Genomic DNA, 25,099 nt, shown 5'->3' with positions numbered 1-25,099 from the left:
GCCTTATTATTAACATGTCTATTTATTAAACAATCTAAAGTGTGTTAGTACATACACATAGCAATAATCTCACCAGTGTATTTTATTTAACAAAAACCTTTCGGAGAAGTTCGGAAAACCTTTTGGAGAAGTTCAGAGGGAATGGGGAAGAAAGAAGAAAAATAGAAAAGGTTTTGAGTGAGATGTAGACTCTGCCATAGCCTCTTTTTTTTTTTTTTTTTCTATCAAAATGCAGCACCATGGCAATGAAATGGCCCAGCTTTGAACTCACTGAGATGGGAAGGTAACAGTTCTGCTGGAAAATCCTGGTCCTGCACAGTTTTCTTTTACTTTGCACTTGGCCAAATGCCAATTTTGTGACCTTCAGGATGTGATATTACTTTCTTGTTTTTATTCATGAAGTTGCCTGGATGTGCTGGGTTAGAGAAAGTCCATTTGCATCCATAATAAAAATAATACCTTGGGCATTTCATTAAATGTTTATACATTTACCTCAATAGTATGAAATTAGGAATATGTTCCACACTGTTGTATATAGCCTCTAAAAACATGCTTGGAAACAGATTTCTTCTCAGTCTGCACTTCCAGTTGATTTCACATATTCATTTAAAACAAGTGTATGAAGCAGTTCCAAATAATTTGAGTAAGAATTCCCAAATTCTGCTATAAATCCCCAGTTGACTACAGTAAAGTTGAGCTTTTTGGCTCACATTATGGGGAGGGTTTTCTCTCTGTCTGTCTGGTCAAGGCATGTATTAAGAGCTCTTTCAGGCATAAAAACAGGGTGCTGGCTAGGGATCTGTTTTTCAGTTTGTGAAGTCAGGGTGTGAAGTTCAGTGGTGAAGGATTTTAGAAAACCATTTTAGAAGCTCTTAGAAATGCCAGGGGCTATTTTTAGAACTGCAAAAAGTCATATGTAAACCATATGTTTACATATGCATATATGTAAAAAATGCATATGTAGATGCATTTATTAAAATGCATCTACAGTTGTTTTTCTTTCTTTGCTTTCCAGCTTAAATTCAATAAATGTATCATTAAAAGTTTTGATTTTACAGTCTGACTCTTCAGATTTAAATGGTTACAATGTCTTTAGTTCATTTCACCAAAACCCTAAGATTTCATAAATGTGACAGAAATAAAGATCACCGTGTTTGGTTTTCTCTGTTAAGTTTTTAAAACTGGATAAAATCAATACTTAAAGCATTCCCCTAAGACATGGTTTATCATAGTTCATTTCAGTAAGTATAAATCCAACTCATACTTTAGTATTAGTCTAGATGTAAATAATATGATCTGCTTCTCCCACACCCACCTCCACTTCTCAGTTTTATCTTTTTGTTCCAAAACAGTTTTTGTTGTTGTTATTGTTTAACAGAGGTCCGGTTGAAGTCACTGTGAGTGACTTTTACAAACAGGAGGATTTTCACATCCCTGCTAAGTTACTCCTTGGATGACATTTTTATCTATGTGTCTTCTTAAAGCAGCTTATGCCAAACATACAAAGGTTAACAGGATGCAGATAACACAGCTTAATGGGGTCAGATCAAGCTGATGCATGATCACTATGGAGAAGAATATCCTCCCGGGGAAAATACTTGTACTGAAAAATCCCATAAACCAAACCACTTGTTTATCTGTCATTCCCACAGAGATAGTAATGTAATTACTCTCGTAATTATCTTCATTAGTGTCAGGCATTATCTACAATTCATTCCACTGCTCGAAGAGTATGTTTGTTTATTTGCTGATTTTTTTTCCTCTCTGACTTGGCCGAGTTAAGAGTTTTGTATTTGTAAAGCTGTACGCAGACATCTGTGCTGAGCCTCTCTGACATTCTCTCCCCTAAAATATAGATTGCTGTCTTTCAGTTCCAGAACTCCTACGCCCACTCCCTGACATCTGCCCTTCATTACTTGGTTCCCGTGCGACCACGACGACAGATTGTCTATCCTCTGGAAAAGCTTGGCATAAACGCTCCATCAAAGGCGGTCTCCAAGGATCCGGTGGGTAGCAAGGCGGCAGGCAGGGCGGCGCGGTGCCAGCTCCCGCGGGCCTGGCAGATGGGGTGGCAGTGCTGTCTTCACAGGAGCAGGCTGCTTCTTAATTACAGGGAACCTGGTGCTCATACCCTTACAGGCGGAGCCCTGCGAAGGCTCCCCTGCAGCCCTTTCCCTCAAGTCGTTATTTCCCGGCAAGCCTAAAGCAGTAGCCACAGGACCCTGCAGGGTCATCCCATGGGGATACCTCTCAGGCTGCCGTGTCCCAGGACAAAAGACCTAGAGTCATCCTCCGGCATATTTTCATTTTCTTTCCCTGTCCTCAAAAGCAGATTTCCCCTTTCAGTGATGTTTAGCTTTCAAGGCATTAAGTGGTCATTCACTGTTAGGACCAAGCTGACGGAGAAAACGGAGCTGGCTGCATTTGAGATGTTTGGGCCCTGGGTCTAAGCTGGTTTCTTTAACTCCCTCCTCCAGGGGAATCAAGATGATTAAGAGAAGCATATTCGCTGCCGTTTTGACGGGCAGCAGGAGTTTTTGACCTTAAAATGAATGGCCAGGGGCCACTTTTATTGTGAGAACAGGAAAAAGGACTGAAATCAAAGCTAGATATTCTTTTCAATGCAAATGTACCTGTATACATACACACAGTTTTTTTCAGTAACTTAATTGGAAAACACAGTTTTCTCATGTTGACTGATACAGACTTGTAGTGTTTGTATACTCTTCTACTTAAGTAAAAAAAAAAAAAAAAAAAAAAAAAAAAAAATCCCTCAGTGGGCTAACATTTGTCCTTTGTGAGAGAGGAAAAGGGAAAGTGTGAGTTTAAACTCTGCAAACACTTACCCAAGGAGCAGCCCCTCAGAGCTGGAGATGATGCTGAAATAAACACCTTGCAACGGGCTCAGCCCTGCGGGAAGGACATCACCCTGCCCACGCCTGTCTTACTGGCGGGTGCACTGAGGGATGGGGAGAGCACCTGCATCAGGCCAACTCGGAGGCAGCTTTGTGTCTTACATTCATCTTTGTATTTGTAAAATAACAAAAATCTATATCATTGTAAATTTATATGTGAGTATAGACTGATCATATAAAGCAGGACTTCTCAATCTACATGTCTTTTTTTTTTTAAATTAATGTGCAATTAGTCATAGTCTGATAGTTTTGTAAAAAGTAAATTCCTGGGAAAACAAGATTAAAAAGCAAAGACGGACAAAATTCTTTTATTATTAGATTTAACAGACATAGCATTACTCTGTTGGTTTGCTATAAAAGTTTCTGAATGCTTCTCTCCATCTCTCTTACTCATATCTTCATAGACTAATAATAGTTTGCACATGGGCACCTGTTCTAGACCACAGATTGAGTGGCACTGGAACTCCCATGCACTCAGCACCCAGCTGCAATGATCTGCAACTCTTTAGCTAATTTTGGATCATCTGTGCCCCCACCACTTCCCCTTTCTCCTATATCATTTTGAAGCAAACTCCAGATTCATACCATTTTATCTGAAGGTCACAGGCATATTCTTAAGTAGCAGGGTTCACAGCACTGGAGATGAGATGTGCCTAGCTCACCTGGAAGACCTTTAGGATGGGCCACCATGCGGTCTGTTTGCATGTGAAGATCCTGGGAACAGACTGCTTTGGAAAGAGAGCCAACACCCAGAAGTTTGGTGCAAAGACAGTGTCTTGGGGTGAGAGACAGTGGCTACATGCTGTCTCCAGCACTGAAATACAGTTTCTACAGAGGCAAACTGATCTCTGGAGAAAGCGCTGGGCATAGAATTACATGGATGTGCTCGGCGTACAACTTTGCAGCTTCCGCATCAGATCAGGGTCAGGATGAGAGACAATGACCTTCTGCAGTCATTGCTGAGACTTACACTTCAGTGGCAGCCCACGGCTCCTGTGCCTTCAGCCAGTCCTCTGGCAGCATGGGTGGCCTGGCTGGAGCTGGAGGGAGGAGTCCAGAGCTGCTGCATGGATATCAGGAAGCATCGTTTTTATGAATATGAAGTGCAGTTCCACACCTGCCCCCTCCCTTCCACCCTACTGTAAGAATTTTCAGTTAGGTGATTTTGAGGTGAGCTGGATCTCTAGGTGGGGAGAAAGTCAGAAATAACATTTTATTTCATTTAAAATTATCTCATTACTACTTCCCAGGTTGGTATGATCCGAAACCATTGCTTACATTGAGTAACCTTTTCCATGGTCATCTCAGTATGCTGTGCCCCTCACCCCTGAGCCCTGGTGTATTTCAGTACAAAGCAGAGATGGATTGTTCAAACCCAGGGTCCAGGAAGACAGCCACTTAGCAGATGGGTGGGAGAATTCTAACACAGATGCCTGTTACCTGCTGCTCGTGTTACTGTGCTTTATTTCTCAGGTGAATTCTGACTGTTTAAGAAGCACTTTTGTTGCTACTCGTTGTATTCAGAAAATTGCAATGGAGATTTAGATTTAGTAAACAAGATTCAGTAAAAAATTTTAGACATATTAAAAGTGTAATCACAGGATTATTTATCGAGACCATAATCCACATGGAATGGGCCTCAGTATTAAAAAGTTAAAATGCTAAATTATATTATTAAAAATTATTTTTCTCTTTTTAACATTTTAGACAGTTGTAATGTTTTAGAGTGATTATCTGAGACAAGTTGAGCCAAGTAGAGTATTTTTAGGAAGAATCACTGTATGTCCCTCAAGACATTGTTTTCTTAGTAGAGCGGTAGCATTGCAGTAGCAAACTGTGCAAGGTTGAGCAACTCTCATTACCAAATGAATGAATTTTCCCTTTAGGTTTCACATCTCCCACCCTCCCTTCCCCTCCCAGTGCATCGAGCTTTATATGAGACCCTCAGCTCCCTCACCATGTCCATATCACTTCTCTTGCTGGCCACTCGTCTTTCATACCTTTTATCCTATTTAAAGCATCTTAGAGTGACCATCCAGTCCCTAGTTTTCACCTAGGAAGCCAATCTTCAAGGGAACAGATCACTCCAGGCATGAGTAATGGGATAGAAAGCATTTCATCTCGGTAGGTTGCCAATTTGAATCTGGCGCAAGGCAGCAGTGATTGAAATTCATCACTGCATGGCAGGGAAATATGCCCTCGCTCCCACCTCAAGGCCCTCCTAATTCCTGCCTGGTTTGGACGATCAGTGTCCCTGCCACAACACCTTCCCCGTCGTTTCTATTAATTGACAGCCCACTCCACAGCAGGTAATAAAAAAGAGCCTAGAAAACATAAATGATTTTCATCACACATTTCAGAACGAGGTCTCAAAGATTCGTAATAATATCTCCACAGTCAACCAGTGTGAATGCATGGGTAAGAGAAAGGGCTTTTCCCTGACCAAGACCATAATTGACATCATAGACCTGGAAGACTCTTTTCTTAGCTTGAATGAGCCATCTTGGCCCGTGCTTTTACGTTATGAGAGTTATTCTCATGGAAGTTTTTTATTAGATGACTCATCAGGGCCTACCTGCGTAAGTATTATTATTTTTTACAAAATTATTTTATTTCTTTAATTTTAATTTTTGTTGGTACACAGTAGGTATCGATATTTATAGGGTACACGAGATTTTGATACAGGCATGCAATGAGTAATAATCACATCATGTAAAATGGGGTATCCATCCATTCCCTCAAGTATTTATCCTGAATGAGTATTATGATCAGGAAAACACTCAAAATTGGGCTGAATTAATTTAGCAGTTATATTGATTAAAGACAGCTGAACAAGCTGCCCTACACTTATTTTCAGGGTGGGTCTACATACAAGCCTGTTTTCTTTCCTTTCTGCCTTTTACAGGGATTCAGATATGACTGTGTCACCATGCATACCCGCAAGGAGCTTCCAGTCTAATTTCGGTATTAACTGGGGGTGGAAGAGGGCTTGTACTGGCCTTCCAGGTGACAAGAGCCCAAACTCAGGAGAAATAGCCACACTGGGCTCAGACCTGTTTGTGCAGAATTCCTGGAGAGGGAATGTGTTTGAAAAAAGGGCACTGCTTCCTTTCCAGGAGTGGGAGTTTAAATAAGTGTTATTTGTCACATTACACTCCAGAAAACCTGCTTTGAACTTAAATAGCCCCTGCCATTGCCTCAATATCAATAGATGCTCCCCATCATCCACTTCAGTCACTTCAGCTCTTCATCTTGGTTTATAGTATTCATAGAATTATAGCGTGAACTCACCTCTCTCTCACATATTTTCAGAACTAAATCAACCTTTCATCCTTCCTGAGGAATCACACTTTCAGAGTGATCTTTTTTTTTTTTTTTCTCGTTGCTTATTAACGATGGTCTGATTAAATCTCGACTAATGAATTCTTTGGAGGCCTCCATTTGGATTCTGTGCATTCATTTCTCCACATTTTCCCTTTGTCCTTCTACAAAGAAAAATGACGGTTTATGGAAGCCCTCCCCCTCAGAGCTAAGTGATGGCCCTGCTTTTTCCTGGTATGTGATCTCTCAGGAAGATGTCACTCACTGGCATTCAGTTACCCTTTGAATTGCCCCTTTTCATCTGGCTGTTCTTCCCAGTCCAGCTATAATTACCATCTGATGGACTGTTACTGGATACTGTTTCACTTGTGCATCTGCTGCCCTAGGAAATTGCATTATTCTCCCAGCACCTGCTAGATTTTCCCCAGCTTTATTGTTTCCCAGTCCCTTCCTTAAACATGGTAACTTTCACCGCCGTGGTTAGACTTCCCTTGGTTATATTTGTGGTCGGTGTGTTTGTAGCTCTTGGGCCATCACCTTGGTAGGGGTTTCTAAAAATGCAGACCTGTATTTTTTCAGCATCGTATATGCTGTAATTATTATTAATGTGACCATGGGAGGAATATTTTCTTGAAATGAAATTAACCCACTTTAAATCATCGCCATGAGTCCAGTTTGCTTCTTCAAGTCACTTCCCAGCCAGTTCCTATGTGTTTACAATATCTATGGGAAGTGCACTTCCTTCTATTTATAGTGAACTCTTTTCTCTGAGATTCTTAGAATAATTTACGTAAGTTCCTTTGTGGGCTTTTTTCTTTCTCCAGTACAAGTTCTATGGTCATTTCTTTCCAATTCTCTGAACATTATCTAGTTTAATATGTTATATATTATATAAGTGTATATTATATAAATAGTATATAAATATACTCCACAAGGACTTATAAACCAGTGTTTATTCTCCTTACTGTCCTAATTTTTCCCTCTTAGAAAGGTTACATGGTACCAAAATCAACTACTATTGCATTACTGTTACTTCTTGAGCTGTTGCTTAAAGGCTTCCCATGGAGTTTCTCATCTAGTCCTCTCATCAGCACATGTAAATAGTTAATAGTTACTGCGATTACCATCCTCAGTGTACCTAAAGCAAACAGGCTTGCCAGGAGGGCAGGTAAATAACTTGTCCAAAGGCAATTTAATGGACAGAATTTCAAACCCAGGCAGTTGGTTGCCAAAACTCCTATCTTTAACTACCACAGACTACTTTCCTACCTAAAAGGCTAAAGTACTAGTATGACTCATTATAGGAAAACCAAACTACAGAAAAGGAGTATGGTTCGATATAGATCTTGTTGAACCTCACAAATCCTTGGCACCAGGTACTTAACCAAAAGGTGACCCACAGACGATTGGATTTCTCCCAGTGCAGTTTGAATTTTCCTCTTGGCTGAATGATCCACTCCTGGGTTTGATCTGGTACCAGCCTGACCCTGTCTGACCTGGGCTAGGAAGGAGCAGACATGGGTCCAGGTTAGTGTGCTGGCAGGTTTTGGACACCTGCTGATTCACACTGTCTGCAGTTAGCTGGCTGTTGTATGGGTTTGTTGTTACAAACCTTTGTAATTTTTGTTGTTACAAAAAACCTTTGTTGTTACAAAATTATGGTGGCAGCTGCTGGGAAAGGAAGAAAAAAATTGTGATCCCATATGGAGGCTACATTATACATTTCCCAAAATTCAGCTCCATGTTGGATGTGGTTTCAGAACCCAAGTAGGTGCCCATCAGATGAGTGACTAAAGGTTTATTTTTTGGGGTGGGAGGTGGGTGGCGGGAAGAGATAAGATGTGAATTAGTGGCATGATCAACAAGCTGTGGAAATTGTTGAGTAACTGGGCAGTGGTCAGGGGGCAAGATGAGGCTCTGAGGGTATGATAGAGAAGAAATTGGGAAAAGTAACTTCTTAACATCTTAGTGTTGTCAGGAATCAATGCTACATCTTATCCTCATTTTCTAGGACAGATATTTATAGGACAGTCTCTCTCTTCCCCTAACCATGTCTTTAACAGCTTCATATTGTGATATAAATCATGTATATACACCATACAATTCACCCACTTAAACTATACAATTCAAAGGTTTTTAGTATATTCACAGAGTTGAACAATCATTACCACTATCTAATTTTAGAACATTTTCATCACCCCCAAAAGGAACCTGTGTCCACTGGCAGTCACTTCCTGTCTTTCCCAGCCCTCTTCTCTCAACCCTAGACAACCAGTAATCTACTTACTCTCTCTATGAACTTACCTATTCTGGACATTTCATACAAGTCGCAACGTATGCTATGCGATATTTTGTGACTGGCTTCTTAGCATGTTTCATCCACATTGTAGCGTGTGTGTCTGTACTTTTCTTTTTTATTGTTGAATATCCTATTGTGTGGATAATACTATATTTTATTTTTTCATGCATGAGTCGCTGACATTTGAGTTTTTTCCATTATTTGGCTATGATGGAAATGTTGCTGTGAAAATGTGCACACAGGTTTTTGGGTGTATGTGTTTTCATTTGGGGGGCGGTATCTATACCTACAAGTGGGGCTGCTGGGTCACATGGTAACTCTATGTTTAATATTTTGAGGAACTGCCAAACTATTTTCCAAAGTGACTGCATTATTTTGCATTCTTTCATTCTCAGATCAGATTCAGCATTCCGGCTAGTAATTGATGAAGTGCTGGTCAAATCAAGGCCATTTAAGGGCAATGTCTCAACTGTTCTTTCAGTTTCAGAAGTAGAGTTTCCACCACTCCAAGAGAGCTTCATACACACATTTGAGACTACACTGCTAATGCTGCTTCAATTCTTTTGAAAGCAGAGATTTTTCTAAAATAAAATCTCTGTTAGCTTTCCTGCTTCACCCTCTCTGACTCAGCAGCCTCTTGTGGTCCTGTGTGGACATCTAAGAGAGCTCAGGCAGCAAGCAAGATGCCTATCCAAATGTAGAAGGAAAATGGGGAACTTTCTGTTTTTTAAAAGACACCAGCATGTTCTTTGTTTGATCCACCGTTAGTAATATTATTGCTCTTAAAAAGAGCTGCCAGTGCTTCCAATAGAAAAGAAAAATATTCTAAGGATTTCCTGGATGCTGATCGGGTTCTTGCCACAACCCAGTAGGAGGAAAAAAAATGCATTCTGTTCCCTGCAGAGCCAGGGTAATGAATGCCACAGAGATCCAGAAGTGCCTCCGGACACATCAGCTGCCTGCCGCAAAGCCCTGAAAGCCTGCAGCCTAGCAAGGCTCCCGGGTGGAGCTGAGCTCCTGGGCAGAAACTGGCCTTCGCAGCTAAGTGGCTTCTTCAGAATCTGCCTTCAGGGAAGAGAGGAATGGCAGCTCCAACGTGAGGCTTTGCTTTGTGTATTTTAAAGTAGCTGGGGATATAAAATGACAAAGAGTACAATTAGAGCTGCAGATACTGACCAAAGAAGTGACATCTTTTCCCCTTGATTAAAAATAAATATGTTATTACTAAAGCAATACATGTTTTTGGTAGAAATTTTAGGAAAAAACAATAGAGAAAATCAGTAAAACCTTCTCTCCTCCTATCTTTTGATTACCTTTGTTAATATTTTGGGGTTTCAACTTCTGGATTATTTTCTGTGAAAAAGACTACATATATGCTATTAGATATGGGGTTATAGTGTTTGAAACATGCTTCTTCACTTAATATGTTATGACTGTATTTACTTGTTACTAAGTATTGTAAAGTGTGATTTTCGTGGCCACACATTTTTCTGCGAAGCAGCAAGCCCTGCCGCTCAGTGAGTACTTTCCTCCTGCCAGGCACTGCATTACATCCTGTCCCAGCTGATCTTTCATTCTCACAGATGTTTCAGCATCATTGTCTCCATTTTGCAGTGGGGAAAACTGAGGTTAGTAAAGGTTTGGTAATGTAAGTGAGCGTTAAGCCAGCAGGACTTGTGTGAATAGTCACGAAGCCACTTGAGTTCTGTATCTCTTCGCCCTGTAAATATGTTCTATGTGGCTGAGTTTTCTCCTGCACCCGGATGGAAAGTGAGCAAGTTCTGGGACCTTCTGGTCAGTTCTAGGTCATGAAAGATGTATGGGTCACTTCCAATCACAATACTTGATCTTAATTCCATAAAATGTTCAATTTCATTTTATGTAATAATCAAAATTCAATTTTTCTCCAAGGGTGAGACTCCCCTGACCCACTGCTATAGCCTTCAAGCAAGTGGAAGCCTGTGGTTGGAGAAGGCAGGATGGGGAGGGCCTCTTGTCTCTTCCGAACTCTCATGCCCCTTCCACTAACTTAGCATTTATATAGCTTTTCAGTATTTAGTGCTTTCTCTTTCTTTAGCCTATTAGTGTCTTCTTATTATTGAGCTGTGTTTCTAGTCCTTCTGAAATTGGGGTCAGGGCAGGGAGGAACAGTTGGAGGAGGAGGCAAGTCTGAACTTGGCCACTGCTGTCGTAAGATGGCCCCTACTCTGTGGGCTGGACTCCTCTTCTCTTAGTGTGTGTTTGCAGTTTCCTAGGGGATTCCTGTTTCTAGGGAGCTCTCACCAGCATTCCCATGATGCAGGAGATGCCATCCTCTAGCTTTGACACCGAGTTTCATTTGCCCCTGGAGGTGCCATATAGGAAGGACCTGAGAGAAGAGCTCTTGCCTCTGTGGGTCAGCAGGCTCTGCCCATGCAGGCCACCTGCCCATGCAGCTCACCCAGCACATCCATCCACTTTGTCTAGGGGCCTCACATGAAGCTCTCAGAGGGCTCCCAAACCCTTTCTGTGACTTGAAGCAAAAGACAAGGCACCCCTTCCATCTGTCCTCTTTGGGGATGGGGGGCATGGGACTCACAGCACATCAACAGTTCTCCTGGAAGAAATCTTCAAAAAAGCCCCTTTTGCATGTACTCATCTCACCCTTTCATGTCTTCATTTTGAGTTAGGAGTTAAAAGGCATTTAACCGGCACTTGTCACTGACTTTGGCATTTTTATAAGGGGGCTCCTTTGGAATGTAGCATCTATTGTCTTCATGCGGAGGCTACACAGCTGCTAAGTTGCGGTTTGGGGACTAAACAGTGTGATGTCAGAGCCCACGATTCACCATTGCTGTGTGCAGGCCAATTCCCTCATGTTGGTTAAGTTTTTAACCCAATTTTTATCATGATGAACACTGCTACCATGTCTGCCCTTATTATTTTTCAGCACATTTGCTTTGATTTCCTTTGAATAAATTCCTAGAAATGGTATTGCTCAGTCAAAGTTAAAGTTACTATCTCTTTAATCAAAAAGCATAAAGTTTTAGAATTTGAAAATGAAAACTTGTGATTCCTGAATTGAAAAAGATGATTTCTCTTGGCAATATGTCGCTGTATCTAAGCAACATAAAGAGTATAGAGACATGGCCGGGCGCAGTGGCTCAAGCCTGTAATCCCAGCACTTTGGGAGGCCGAGACGGGCGGATCACGAGGTCAGGAGATCGAGACCATCCTGGCTAACATGGTGAAACCCCGTCTCTACTAAAAATACAAAAACTAGCCGGGCGAGGTGGCGGGCGCCTGTAGTCCCAGCTACTCCGGAGGCTGAGGCAGGAGAATGGCATAAACCCGGGAGGCAGAGCTTGCAGTGAGCTGAGATCCGGCCACTGCACTCCAGTCTGGGCGACAGAGCGAGACTCTGCCTCAAAAAAAAAAAAAAAAAAAAAAGAGTATAGAGACATACAGCAAACCCTGTTTTTTATGTCAGATATAGATTTTCAAGACAAGTAACCAGGTGTGCAAAAGGATACATCTTTTATTTTCCTATTTTTGTCTAATTGAACTGAGTCTCTGCTTTGAGCCTTTATTCCACCTGATGGGAGTAAAAGTAACCTCTATCAATTCTGGGTAAATTTAATCATTTAATATTTATATTGAGTCCATGTAGGAACTTTTCTTCTTTCATATTTTTAGTGGGGTAGGAAAAACATCCAAGTTCTCAGGAGCTCATGGACATGGAATGTCATGGCACTGTGGCGGGTGGGGAGGAGGCTGGGAGGGGAGGTATCTGCTACTTGGGTAGTGCCTGTCCTCACAGGAATCTTGAGTTCAGAACATTAGCTTTTGTCCTCCGGCAAAGTCGCCCCTTGTCCTGGCATCCAAGCCCCCGCAGCCCTCACTGCTTTCTGCAGAAGCATCCCATCCTCACAGCCTTGAGGCCAGTCTGAGTGTGACCTTGTGTTCCCTGGAGCCAGGTGCTCTCTTCCTTTCCTGCTTTCCTCACTTCAGGCTTTCAGAAGCTCATTGCTGCCTCATTTCCTTCCTCATCCGGGAAGCTCCCTCAGCCGTCTCCACTGGACTCTTCCCAGGACAAGGTGGCAGTAGAGTCCCCCTCGTGAAGCAGTCTCCTTCTTGTATTCTCCAAAATCTCTGGGGGGATCCTGCCCGCTTCCTTCCATTTTCCTGGCCTTAGCCAGGGGAAGGAGAGGGCTGCACTGCACTAATTTCTCCTTCTTCCCCTCTGGCTTTCCTCCTCCTGGTCTTCAGACAGTGGGCTCGCTGTCCCCATGTGTTCTTCTGTATCTGTCATTGGAAGCATCAACTTTGACTTTTGATGCATAACAGTCAGGCTTTTGAGACTCAGAAAACCTTCTTGCAACCAGTTATCTGCCTGGAAACAAAACAGCACAGAATTGACGCATTTGTTCTCTGGGACTGGGTCTGCCCAAAGGCCTGGTGTCCCCTGGCTGTTGCCTGCAGCATCAGGAGGGGTCATGAGTCAGCATGGATTGGCAGAAATGAAACACATCTGCTAGTACAAAAACAGCACCCCGCTAGGATGACAGCAGTGACAGACATATGAAACACAGACCACGAATGCCCCTCTGGGGCTGGCCTACTCCCTCTGGCTCATGGAAGAATTATAGAAACGTGATTCCATTCATTATGAAGTGATTGGAGGTCAGTAGATGCATATGGAATAAAGTACAGTGTCATAAGCCTAACTTTCAGGTCTTTTTGTTAAAACTTTCACTTGTTATATCCCGTTAATAAATTCTAGTTTTACAGATGGGATATGGGCTAGGCACAGTGGCTCATACCTGTCATCCCAACACTTTGGGAGGCTGAAATAGGAGGATCACTTGAAGCCAGGAGTTTGAGACCAGCCTGGGTAACAGAGTGAGACCCCCATTTCTACAAAAAATAAACAATTAAAAAAATGGGTTTTGCCTTTCTGGAAGATGTGAAAGATCAGGAAAAACAACCGAGAACCTGGAAGGGTTTTACATTCAAATTAAACTGAGATGGATTAAAAGCCTTCCACAGTTTAGTAATTTTCCTAAAGCAATTTGAGTTTGGTTATCATTATTTGCACTCACCAAATCCAGAGGGAAAATGGCATTTGAGTTCATCAGAGGCAGAGGATTAAATGGGCCTTGGAAAGTGCAGTACCTGGTTAGCGAGGGGCACAGTCCTCCCCAAGGGCTGCCCCACGCGGACTCGGCTGAGTGGGCACGGACCACCTTCCACCTCTGTGTTCCGTTAGAGAAGCAGCTTGAAGCCCGCAGTCCTCAGCTCTCAATCTGCTCCCATTCTCCAGGGCTGAACCACTTTAAGTATCAAAACTTTTAGTCTGAATGTTGCCTCGAGACCATTAAGGTTAGTCAAGATTACTGATGTCATGATCTCCATAGTAACCAACTTAATAAGCAAGAAGAAAATACAAAAGATGACTTAAAAACAGGGAAAAAACAGAATGAATAAGGTATGAAAATAGCATGGGAGCCATAAAGTTTTTTTTATTGCCACTTGTTTGAGATATCAAACATGACTCAGCTACAGTGCAGGCAGAAACCCATGGCAATAAACATAAACTACAGACTATGCCACATTCCTACTTCTTGTGCTGTTCAATTGTGTCCCAGGTTTTGTTTGTTTTATTTTGTGTTTTCATATAATTCAGTGCATTGATATTATCACCATGGTAGTCACTGTAATTGTGGTTTTTATGGTAGTCTATGTATTTAACCAAAAAGAGCTGTGCTTCCGGGGAACAGGTCTTAGGCAGCACTTTCCAGTCACCTTAGCAGAGCTCCTCTCTCGTGCAAACCACCCCCTCCCACCGCCATTCATGGATCTGTGGGGACAGCACTTTTCATGAAACTGGAGTTGACGGTTGATTTAAAAATGGAATTGAGTATTATCTGTCACAAATCACAGTTGAGCAAGTCCCAAAGATGGGCTGACAATGTCCCACAGAATTATATACCACAAGTATTTTGATTTGTTTACAGACAACATCGATTCCCACACACTGGGTCTTTGGTCACCGTGTGTTGGTAGGACCAAGGCTGGCAGGCCCCTTTCAGACGATGTGACTTCTAACAGCTCAGCAATTCCCCCATCCCATTCAAGAGCAGAAGGTGGCCACAGCTCACAGAGCCCAAATTCCAAAAGGATCTCCAGGCCCCTGAGGACTCAGATGCTTCTCATGACTCTGTCTCTCTGTCCCTCTCTCCCTCCAGCCATCTCTGTGTCACACACGCAGCAGGCATACATAAATACATACACACAGAGTACACACAATCCCCATCCAAGTTTGGCCCTGGGGACGTGTTCACACTTCCAGTTCCAAGCACATCTACATGTCGTCACTTCTTGGTGCAGTGGGAGACAACAGCCTGATTCTGGAGTTCTGTGACCCACCCCTGCCTCACCAAGAGCCAGGTCGCTCCACCAGAAGCCAGGTGGGTTTGTCTCTCCCTGAGCCTGTTTCTCTACCCCCACCAAACCATGTTTCTAGGTGTCCTGCTTTTTGTCCATGACCCCGATAAACACCATGGCTTTTGTACCTGCTTTTCAACTGAGAGAGGAACCCCTGCTATCCTCCACCCGCCCTGCCATTGAGAAGTCCCCTTCTTGGTCACTCCCTGCTCCTGCCTGGACAGGCTTTTCTGTTGAAACTGCAAGCACAGGGCCTGTTTTGCATCTCTGGTTAGGGGGCTTGGAGGTGGAGAATTAATTGATGTCAGCATTCATTCAGTCAGTATTGTTGTGTGCTGATCATGTGGTGGGCCCAAGTCTGTGCTCTGTGGGAACAGCTATAGATACGCACATCCCTGCCACATAGCACTTGTGTTCTAGTTGGGGCAGCAGGCAGTACCCAGACCAGGAGGCACTGTGCCCGGTGGCAGCAAGTGCCATCAGGAGGAGAGCCCGGGAGGGGAGGGTGGAAACAGGGCAGGTACAACTCCTCTGAGAAGGACCATTTAAGCAGAGCCCTTACTCCATAGAACACAGAGGTGGCATGTGGGCCACGAGGAAGCCGCTAATGCCACTTCTTCCCTCAGACCCTCCAGAAGCCTCTGGGGTCTGTGAGCCCCCTCATCCGACAGACACGCCTCCACACACACTCAGCCCATGCAGCTTTGGTGCTTTTGACTTAGTTTCATAATTATTTTGAAAGAATTTCATGCAAGAAGCCCATTGGATGCAATTAAAACGTGTCAAGTATGTTCTCAAGGCAAGCCCTCCCATTTTTAACCTTGTCCCGCTTGTGAAAGTGTAACCAGTGCTACATGTGATTGTAACTCCCCTTGAAACCAGCATTTCTGTTTTTCGAAACAGCAAGCCAGTGGACTCAGAACATGATTTTAGAATTTCAGGAATCCAAATTATGGAAAAGGTGAAATGTTTTACCTCCATGGCAGTTGGCCTCCCAGGAATTCCCAGGGAGGACATTGTATTTGTTTAAGAAAAAAAAAAAAAATGACAAAGTAACCCATTTTGAGGCTCTACTCAACAGATGTGTAGAGTATAGAAATCTATGTATTATTAAATAATTCTTTTTAATATGCTCAAGAATAAGCAATTTGTAAGCCTGTTTACGTTCTCACCATCTGGGTGCATTCTGTCACCCATCTGTTTCATGTAATTATGTAATTATCAATATAAGGAAAGAATAGGTGATATAATTAACAAGAAAAACCGATCCACACTGAAGAGTAAAAATGACATGCATCTGTTGAATAGCTTTTTGTTTCTCTTCCTTCATTGTTAACTGTTTTATTCACACCCTTCAGGAGAGCTGTTTTCGCCATGGTGTGCAGTCTCTCTCTCTCTTTTTCTCTCTCTCTCTCTCTCCCTCCCTCCCTCTCTGTCTCTGTCATATGAAGGCAGAGTGTTTCATCAGGTATTATGGAAGTGACACAACTTTGAAAGAAATGAGCAAAGCTTTCTTGGAGTTATTCATTGATTCTCTACTTCTGTGAGGGCCCTGATAGTCACTTCCAGAAGATGTAAGGTAGCAGCAAGAACTCTAGGAAATATGTGAATTACTTAGTGACAGATGGAAGGACAGGGCAGTGTGGGGCCCTCTCAGATATTGGATAGAGAAGCTGCTTGAGAAAAATTCTCATACTCGGTGTTTTTGTTCTGATGTCCAGGCTCAGGCAGTCTGTGTTGTTTCATGACAGTACCAGCATCCCAGTGGATTGTGTTCGTTTCTGCGTAATCCCGCATAAGTTAGTCCCTGGAGTAGCTCCTTTGTATAACAGAGCTTTGTGTATGTGGGCACACAGATGGAATTCAGGCAACTTTGTCACCCTGCACACAGCAATGGTGAGAGAGTGGTCACCCCCTCCTCTGTCTGACCAGGCCAGGCTCCAAAGTTCTCCCTCCGTGACTTGGAACCAGCAATACGTATGTATTCAAGGAGGGGCATCCCTATGATCTCTTAGTTCCTGTGACACACACCCCCTCCGCCCCACCCCAAGCCCTTCTGTTGAGTCCTGAATTCAGTTCTCCAAAGATGAACACTGTCCACAGGGATTCTCCCCAACAATGGAGGACACCATCCCTGAAGATGCATGGTCTTGACAAAACCCTGAATTTCAACTCCAAGACACACAAAGAAGACTCACAGCCCCCTGGACCCCTGTAAACAGCAGTCACTATTAGAGATGAAGGCCTAAAATCTCAACACTTCTTTCCACTGATTGAAAATTCGGGAGCAGGGCTCCCCTCCTGGCCTCCTCAGTATTCTGCAGACCATCCTGCCCTCCGTCCCAGCAGGGATCCTGCCTGCAGAGTGCTGCACCTGCTTCCTGTTTAGGGCATAGGGCAGGCAAAAGGAGAGTGGACAGAGAAGCCTCCACAGGGAGCAGACCCATAAAACTGCAGGGGCTTTCTGAGCAATAGCTCTCACCACGGAATTAAACCCTACTCACACACTGACAGAGAAGTCTCTTATTCAGTCACTTCTTAACTTTTTTTTTCTTCAAACAGTGCCACTCACTTACTCTAGGGCTCACTCTGTTTCCTCTTGCTCGGTGATCATTTTGCATGTTGAGATTGTGTTGTTTTGGAGACGCGTGCTCATCTTGGCATCTCGTGACAGAGCCTCTTGATGGCACAGTCTCCCTCCAGGCTTGGCTTCTGGTTCACCTCCCACACGGGGAGCCTCATGTCAAGGCAGTCACTGGCTTCTCTGCCTGCATTGTTCCACGTCCAGCAAGCAAATAAATAACTAGTTCCCACACAGGTTTCTCTTTGTTTCTTTGAGTCAAAAATTATTCTTTGATAAATCCTCCATAAAGCCTTCCTCTAATCCTCCATAAAACCTTCCTCTAATCTATCTGTATTTTGAATTGTTATTGCGAAAGATTTTGTTCTTAAAACAATGGATACCCATAGAACAAGCATATCGGAGAAATTACTGACACACCATGGGGAGAGTATTTGGAGGGAATAAGTAGTAGGGACAAATGTGGCTGGGTTAATCAGGGGATTTTCATGGTTTTGACTTTATGTTTCCTTAAATCCAAAGTTAAAATAGTTTAATTTCAATCATCACTGATTAATCCATTAAGGATTTTAAAGAAAATAATACCATGTGACTCCTAAAGAACCTTTTGTTTGCCATTTCTAGTTTTGAAAGGTTTTAACCATGATTTCTTTTTCAAGAAACATTTCAATTGTATATTTTAGTATTTAACAAAAGAATATAGAGTGATTCTTCCTCAAGAGAAAATTATTATAGAAGACCTCTATATATATATATATATATAATATTCAACTAAAAATAAAAATAAAAAACTTCATATTCTATACTGAACCACATTAAAAATCGTTAAAGCTTAGACTATATGGTTTTCATTTAACCCTCAAAAGTGGCATTAATGTTTCAAGTGATAATTGTTGCTTAAGATGCTATTGTGCCTGTGTGATAAATGTTTAATGATTTGGTAGTACATGCATGGCTTAAAATCCATTATTTATTGCACCTTTGCTTGCCTGGCAAAGGTGACGATTTTATAGCCCCAGCAGTCATGCAAACACATTTATACCAAACCGATGACTGATAATAAATTTCCTTACTGTAAATGTCAGTGGGTTTCATGTGTTGCTGCCATTACATCTTGTTTGGAAGCTGAATGCTACACAGTTATGGGAGGCGCCAGATGGTGTCATTAACACGAACACTGGGACTGTTTACCGCTGACGTGCGTGTGAGAAATTAAAAGTACGTGACCTATCTTTACACTGACATGTGATGTCAGTGGTGAACGGGTGTTAATTACAGTGCAATATGCTTGCCTAGTCCCTTCCATCCCACTCAGAGGGGTTTTAGGGAATTTTTTGAAAATAGTTTGTGTTTGAATATACACAGAGTGAGCAAAAGGGAAAATTTCCCAGAGACTCCTGTTTGGTTTTGTATTTGGAGTCTCAGACACCCTGAAAGTCACAGCTGTCATCACATAGGTGTCACCCTCGTGAGCAGCAACCTGCGTCCCTGCCAGGACTTCTGGGCATGGGGAAGCCTTTTGTGCTGATTAATTACAGCAGTATTGTTATTGCTGTTTGCTTGGTTGGGGGTTTATTTTTATTTTCATAACTACTTCAGATATTTTGAATACTGTTTTGGAAAAGTTTCCATTGAGGGCATGGAATTAACGTTTTTTTAAAGTACTGTCAAAATCATCAGGATCTGATTCAAAGAATGAGAAGAAAAAGAGTGGACATTTTCTATACTAAATTTTTTTCATGGGATGGGCCTAAGAATTAGCAGTAAAGACTTAGATCTTTCTTTTCCCTGATCTGATGTGAAGTATCTGAGTGACTGAAATTAGCCTTGTGTGTTTTATTAAAATGTTTCTCTGACTGGTGTTCAGCAGTGGTCACTCCCATTTATTGTATTTCAGCTTCCTTCCTGTTGATGTTTCTGCTTAGCTCTCTTTTCATTTCTATTTAAAAAGAAGGTGGATTTGTTTTACTCCTCCCTCCAAGTCCTTCACTTGAACCAAGAGGCTATTCCATTGAATCTGACCAAATTCCTTTGAACTTTGTAGCCTTAGCACACTCTGTAGGAATTTTCAGAAAGGCTTATTCTTTCAAAACAATCATTGTGCATTGCTTTTACAAAAGCCCAGCGAGCCTTTTGGTGTACAGAATTTTAAAGTCATGTGAAAGAGAATACAAACCATTGTTCGCATTTAGATGAAAGAGATATGCTTAATTTCTTCAGACTAAATCAGAGATACAATTGGATGTCAACAGAAATAGTGAGCCTAATTGAAAGACTAAAATTGTGCATGGAGGCACACATTAGAAATTTAAAATAGAGTCGCACATGTTAGCTTCCTCACAGGACACGTGTGTTGAAAATATCCAGAAGTGAAAATAAATGTGAAATAAATATCCAGGAGTGAAAATGGTGGCAAGGTAGCAAGATTGAAAAGTTGTATCTGTGGAACAGCACTCACTTGGATCAAACTTCTCGGAAAAAATGAGTTTTCTGCCACTGCTGTCGTTGTTCTAGCAAATGAACCAGAAGCCTAAGCCAGCAGAGCAAATAGCCACTTAACTTACCGGGCCTGAACAAACAGCATATTCCCTGGGGGAACAGAAGTTCTCATCTTATTCTGTGTGCAGAGATTTATCAAGTAATGTTGCCTGATGGGAGGTGGTGGTGTGGACACAACTGGCCATGAGCTTTCCCTCCCAGCCTTCTGTCCCAACTCCTTCTCCTTCGTTTGTGTCTCCCTCTACGTCGGCTTCTTGTATTGCCTCCGTATGACCATGCAGCCTTCTCCTTTCAAAGGTTTCTCTCAGAACATAATCTGCAAATCCATTCATGTAGACTGACCTAGGGGTCAGTGGGTGTGTCATCCTTCCAAATCCTTGCCCTGACTTTTCCCTCTCATCCAGAAACTTGTTCCCTCTTGTTCACCTGGAAGTATTCCAGTGATTCTGCTAAATTTAGCTCCACTGTCACTTTCTCCAAGCTGCCTTACGTGACTTTTCCTGCTATCCTAGACCAGTTAAACTTTAGCTGATTCCATGGCTTCCCAGCTGATATGGTTTGGCTGTGTCCCCACCCAAATCTCAACTTGAATTGTATCTCCCAGAATTCCCAGGTGTTGTGGCAGGGACCCAGGGAGAGGTCACTGAATCATGGGGGCTGGTCTTTCCTGTGCTATTCTCATGATAATGAATAAGTCTCACAAGATCTGATGAGCTTATCAGGGGTTTCTACTTTTGCTTCTTCCTCATTTTGTCTTGCCACCGCCATGTAAGAAGTGCCTTTGACCCTCTGCCATGATTGTGAGACCTTCCCCAGCCACACAGAACTGTAAGTCCAATTAAACCTCTTTCTTTTCTAAGTTGCCCGGTCTCGGGTATGTCTTTATCAGCAGCATGAAAATGGACTAATAATACACCTGCTGAGTCCAGAAAAACTTCCTAGGTGAGCACAGCCTCAACTACTGACCTATAGAACCATGAGCCACATGAATACATACTCTTTTAACCCACTGCATTCTGGCTTGGTTTGTTATACAACAATAGCTTCCTGATACACTACCCTTGTCACATGTGCTGCATTTTATTCGTTTACTTGTCTGTCCCCCAACCTAATGAGAATTCCTTAAAGACAAGAACCATGCCTCATTCACACCTCAGCATTTAGACCAATTGTCGGCATCTGGTAGATGCTTGGTATGTATCTGTCAAATTGAAATTGTTGAATTAAGCTCTGTTAAAGTTTTGGTGGTAGAATTTCAGACATCAGGATACTGAATAGGTTATCTCAATGCCCTCAGAATTGCTTCACACATTCAGTTGCCTTCCCCACTAACAAGTTAGACTGTCCTTGTTGCTAGTATTAAAGATAGTGGGTCCAAAATGGAGTCACTTGTGCTAAAGTTCCACTTTACCAATCCGAAACTAAGTTATTTGCTTGAAATAGCTGAGAAATCACGAGAGAGGTGATATTCAAATCCCATTAAGCCAGCAAGATTTTGCTTACATCTCTCTAAGGAAAGTAATACTGAAATGAACAATCCACTACTTGTTCATTGTCCCTGTGTTCCTTCACTTCTTTACTACTGATAAAGCTTACCCACTCTGTCTAGCTCATCAGAGCTCCTTTCTGTTTTGTAGGCTGAATGCTGCCCAGTTCGTGAATTGCTAATAAAAGTCAATCAGATCTGTGAAACTCAATTTGTTGAAATTTTGTTCTTTGACTCTAGAATATTGATTTTATCCCCCAAATTTTTTTCCAGAGTTGCTTTTCTAGTTGGAGAAATGACTCTTTGGCATAGTAACTCTTTGCTATATAGTTTAAGTTGTTTCTGTAGGAATAAGGGCAGATTCCAGCCTACTTCCAGGATATAAGTACAAAGTATTTTAAAGTCTATGGCTAAATAGCAACTGTTCACACATCTCTGATATATCATGTGTCCCACCCTTTATGATATGGATTGGAAAGAGAAAAATGATCTGAAATTCTCTTTCCTTTAAGCAAATAGTACTTAGCTGATGCCCCATACATTCTCTATAAAACTTCCCCTTACTGTTTTTAGGATGGGAAAACAACCAACAATGTAACTGTTTTTCATTTCACAAAAATCTTAGAATACATTTACCACAGATTAGTTCATATATTTCTCTGATTTCTTAACTCATTAATAAGACATTCATAATCAAACTCTGTATTATAAACATATATATGTATATATATGCTATGATATTGTGATAAAATAAATATACATTTGGTCTCTGTCCCCAGCTCCTGGTCAGAGCTCCTGAAACACTTGTAACTTCCTAAATGATAAAAGCAACAAGAACATCTTTTGTTACAATATTTTGTTTTCATTCCCCACCCCTGACAAAACTCTGGTGCAATAAAGGTGAGAGGAGCATCTTCTGTTATTGATTACAAGCTCCTTTCAACAACACATGAGTCTGTATATTGACAAGATGATTTTTGGAAAGTACCTAAGGAAGGGGGCTGGTTGCCAGGAGAACCAACCATGTCATTAGAGGGTTGGAACTTTCAGGCCTACCTGCCAACCTCCAGAGAGAGGAGAGGAGCTGGAGGTTGAGTTCAACCACTAGTGGCCAATGATTTCATCAACCATGCCTACACGATGAAGCCTCCATAAAACCCTAACCAAAGTGGTTAGGAGAACTTCTGAGGTGGTAAACACCAGAGGTGCTGGGAGGGTGACACATCTGGAAAGCACATGGAGGCTCTGTGCTTTTCCCCCTGCCATGCCCTGTGCAGCTGGCTGTTCCTGAGCCCAACTCTTTTATAATGGCCAGTAATACAGTTAGCAAACTGTTTCTCCAAGTTCTGTGAGCCATCCTAGCAAATTATCGTAACCTAAGCAGGGGTCATGGGAACCTCCAGTTGGTAGCCAGCCAGTCAGTACAGGTGGAAACAGGGACTTGCAATTGGCATGTGAAGTGGGGGTACAGGGAGCAGCCTTGTGGGACTAAGCCTAGATAGACAGTGTCAGAATGGAATTGAATTGTAGAACAGACACACTGCTGGTGTCAGAGAATTGGTCAGTGTGGGAAAAACTCACACATTTGGCATCACAAGTGTTCTGAGAGAATGTAGAAGAAATAAGTTGTGTTTTCTTTTAATGTAGTTTAAGTTTAATACATGGAAGACAATTTTTGTTCTCTAATAACTATCCATCATTTCAGAAGGGTACTATTTAATAGGAAGAATGCCTTCCATCACTTTTGAATGTGTTTCCCAAACCTTTCAGCTCATGTCCTCATTTTATTCCAGTACAAGTAGTTCTTTCATGGGGATAAGGAGCTTGAGAATGATTAGGTAGCAGGATGTTAAGTAGTTTGTTAAAGAGATACATCTGTAAGGTAGTACTAATTATAACTTGTAGAACAATGCAAGTCAGGTTATTGGTTCTGTAAACCATTTTTCTGCCATGGATTTACTTTATTCCTGCCTTTCCTTGTGTGTTCACCCCCAGAGAAGTCATTTCTCCAGTTTATGGCTGACCCTGTATTGAGACTGGTACCTGGAGTGCCAGCTAGCTGACGCAGACCAGATAGGATTCGAGTAGGATGTTGCAGAAACCCAGAGGACATTTCTGAACACTTTACTCAAGGTGACAAAGGAGAGACATGGAGCCATTTGAGGTTATCTTGGTTCATGTGCCAATGTGCCTTATATTAAGGATTAATGAATTTCAGTGTCTCTGAAAAGCCAGCAGTGGATCTGCCTTGCTGATGTTTGTGTATTGCACAAAGGCAACCATATTTTAATGATCATATGAGCTACTTGTTTGGGGGCTATTATTTAATTGGAAACAAGTGAATTAAGCACCTAATTCATCAAATCTAAGTTGCTATCAATTATAAGATGTACCTTTATTTTAGGTAGTATTAAGAAAAAAAATGCACCCAATTAAATTGTAACACAATGTCTAAATGAGAGTACTGAACAGCATATGAATCAGTCATATAAGTCTTAGTGCTTTGAAATTTCTTTCATCTATTCAGAGAGGGGAGGCAATTTACGTGCCCTTCAATTACATTATTTGCTGGGTGATGTGGAAAAATTGTTTTGCATGTGTCTCAGTAACAAAATGTAACACAGCTTCATCTCCTTGTCATCTTTTATTTGCTCCTGAAAAGCACTCAATTGTTGCATTGCAAGAAAACATGGAATTACATCCATTCCTCCAATGACTAGTATTTGCTTCACTAATAAATTTGTACCTTGCTGCTCAGTTTCTGGGCCTTTATGGGAACACAACAATAAGTATTCATTTCAATGCCAAATCATGCTGTAATCTTTTTGAAGACATTGTTAGAAGCACTTAAACTCAACACATATTGTGCATATAATGCACATGACTCTCTTGAAGTGATGGCGATGAACAGCCATGGCCAAGCACCCATGCACAGGTAAGGACAACTATGTCACTGCTACTGCCTGGCTGACTGCTGCTGTTGAAATGCTGTTGACTGGAAGGCTGATTTCAGGAACGCCAGCATTAAAAAAATGTGCACGCTAGAATTGATGAAATCCAGTAAAGTCCCTCAACTTAGCTTCCAAATCATTTTTCTAATATAAATGTTTAAGAATGGCCATAAGTGAATGTCATAGGGTGGCAATAATTTTAACTTTTAGAAATGTGCAAATTAATGATAATGCTTAAATAGGGAATATGGGTATATGAGGGATTGAGACAGATGGAGTTGATGAGAGAAATATAAGAAAAATGCTAGTTAAAGAAATTTACTTATTGAATCATAGAGACCACCATGGCCTACTCTTTGACCTCTGCTACCTGATTTTGAGTGTGCTCTATCCAGTGTTAAGAAAAAAGCCAGTGTCCTAGAATCACCATTACCCTCAGCGGATACCACAGACAGAACAGTTTACATTTTTTCTAAAGTGTTGGAGCTACTAAATTGTTCTGAGCTTCCCAGTACCCCCAACCGAGAGGAAAGTTAAGTGAATCCTTCATAAAGCAAGTCTCAAAATCACAGCATGACCTCAACAGACTTACGCTCTGTGGGACAGAGGTGTTGGTATTCG

The 25,099-nt window shown here is 41.9% G+C and overlaps 1 protein-coding gene across 1 annotated transcript in view; it reads left to right on the top strand.

Moving 5' to 3' along the window:
• CFAP61 (cilia and flagella associated protein 61) overlaps positions 1–25,099 on the top strand; it is a 295,737-nt gene that overhangs the window by 138,463 nt on the left and 132,175 nt on the right. The window contains exon 17 of the mRNA XM_023217758.2: positions 1,872–2,006. Within this exon, the coding sequence (XP_023073526.1) occupies positions 1,872–2,006 (135 nt within the window). The remainder of the gene's footprint in view (positions 1–1,871; positions 2,007–25,099) is intronic.

The sequence above is a fragment of the Piliocolobus tephrosceles genome, chromosome 20 (genome assembly GCF_002776525.5).
Source record: "Piliocolobus tephrosceles isolate RC106 chromosome 20, ASM277652v3, whole genome shotgun sequence".
Lineage (NCBI taxonomy): Eukaryota > Metazoa > Chordata > Mammalia > Primates > Cercopithecidae > Piliocolobus > Piliocolobus tephrosceles.
Note: the sequence above shows the minus strand (reverse complement) of the source record. Positions and strands in the feature narration are given on the sequence as shown.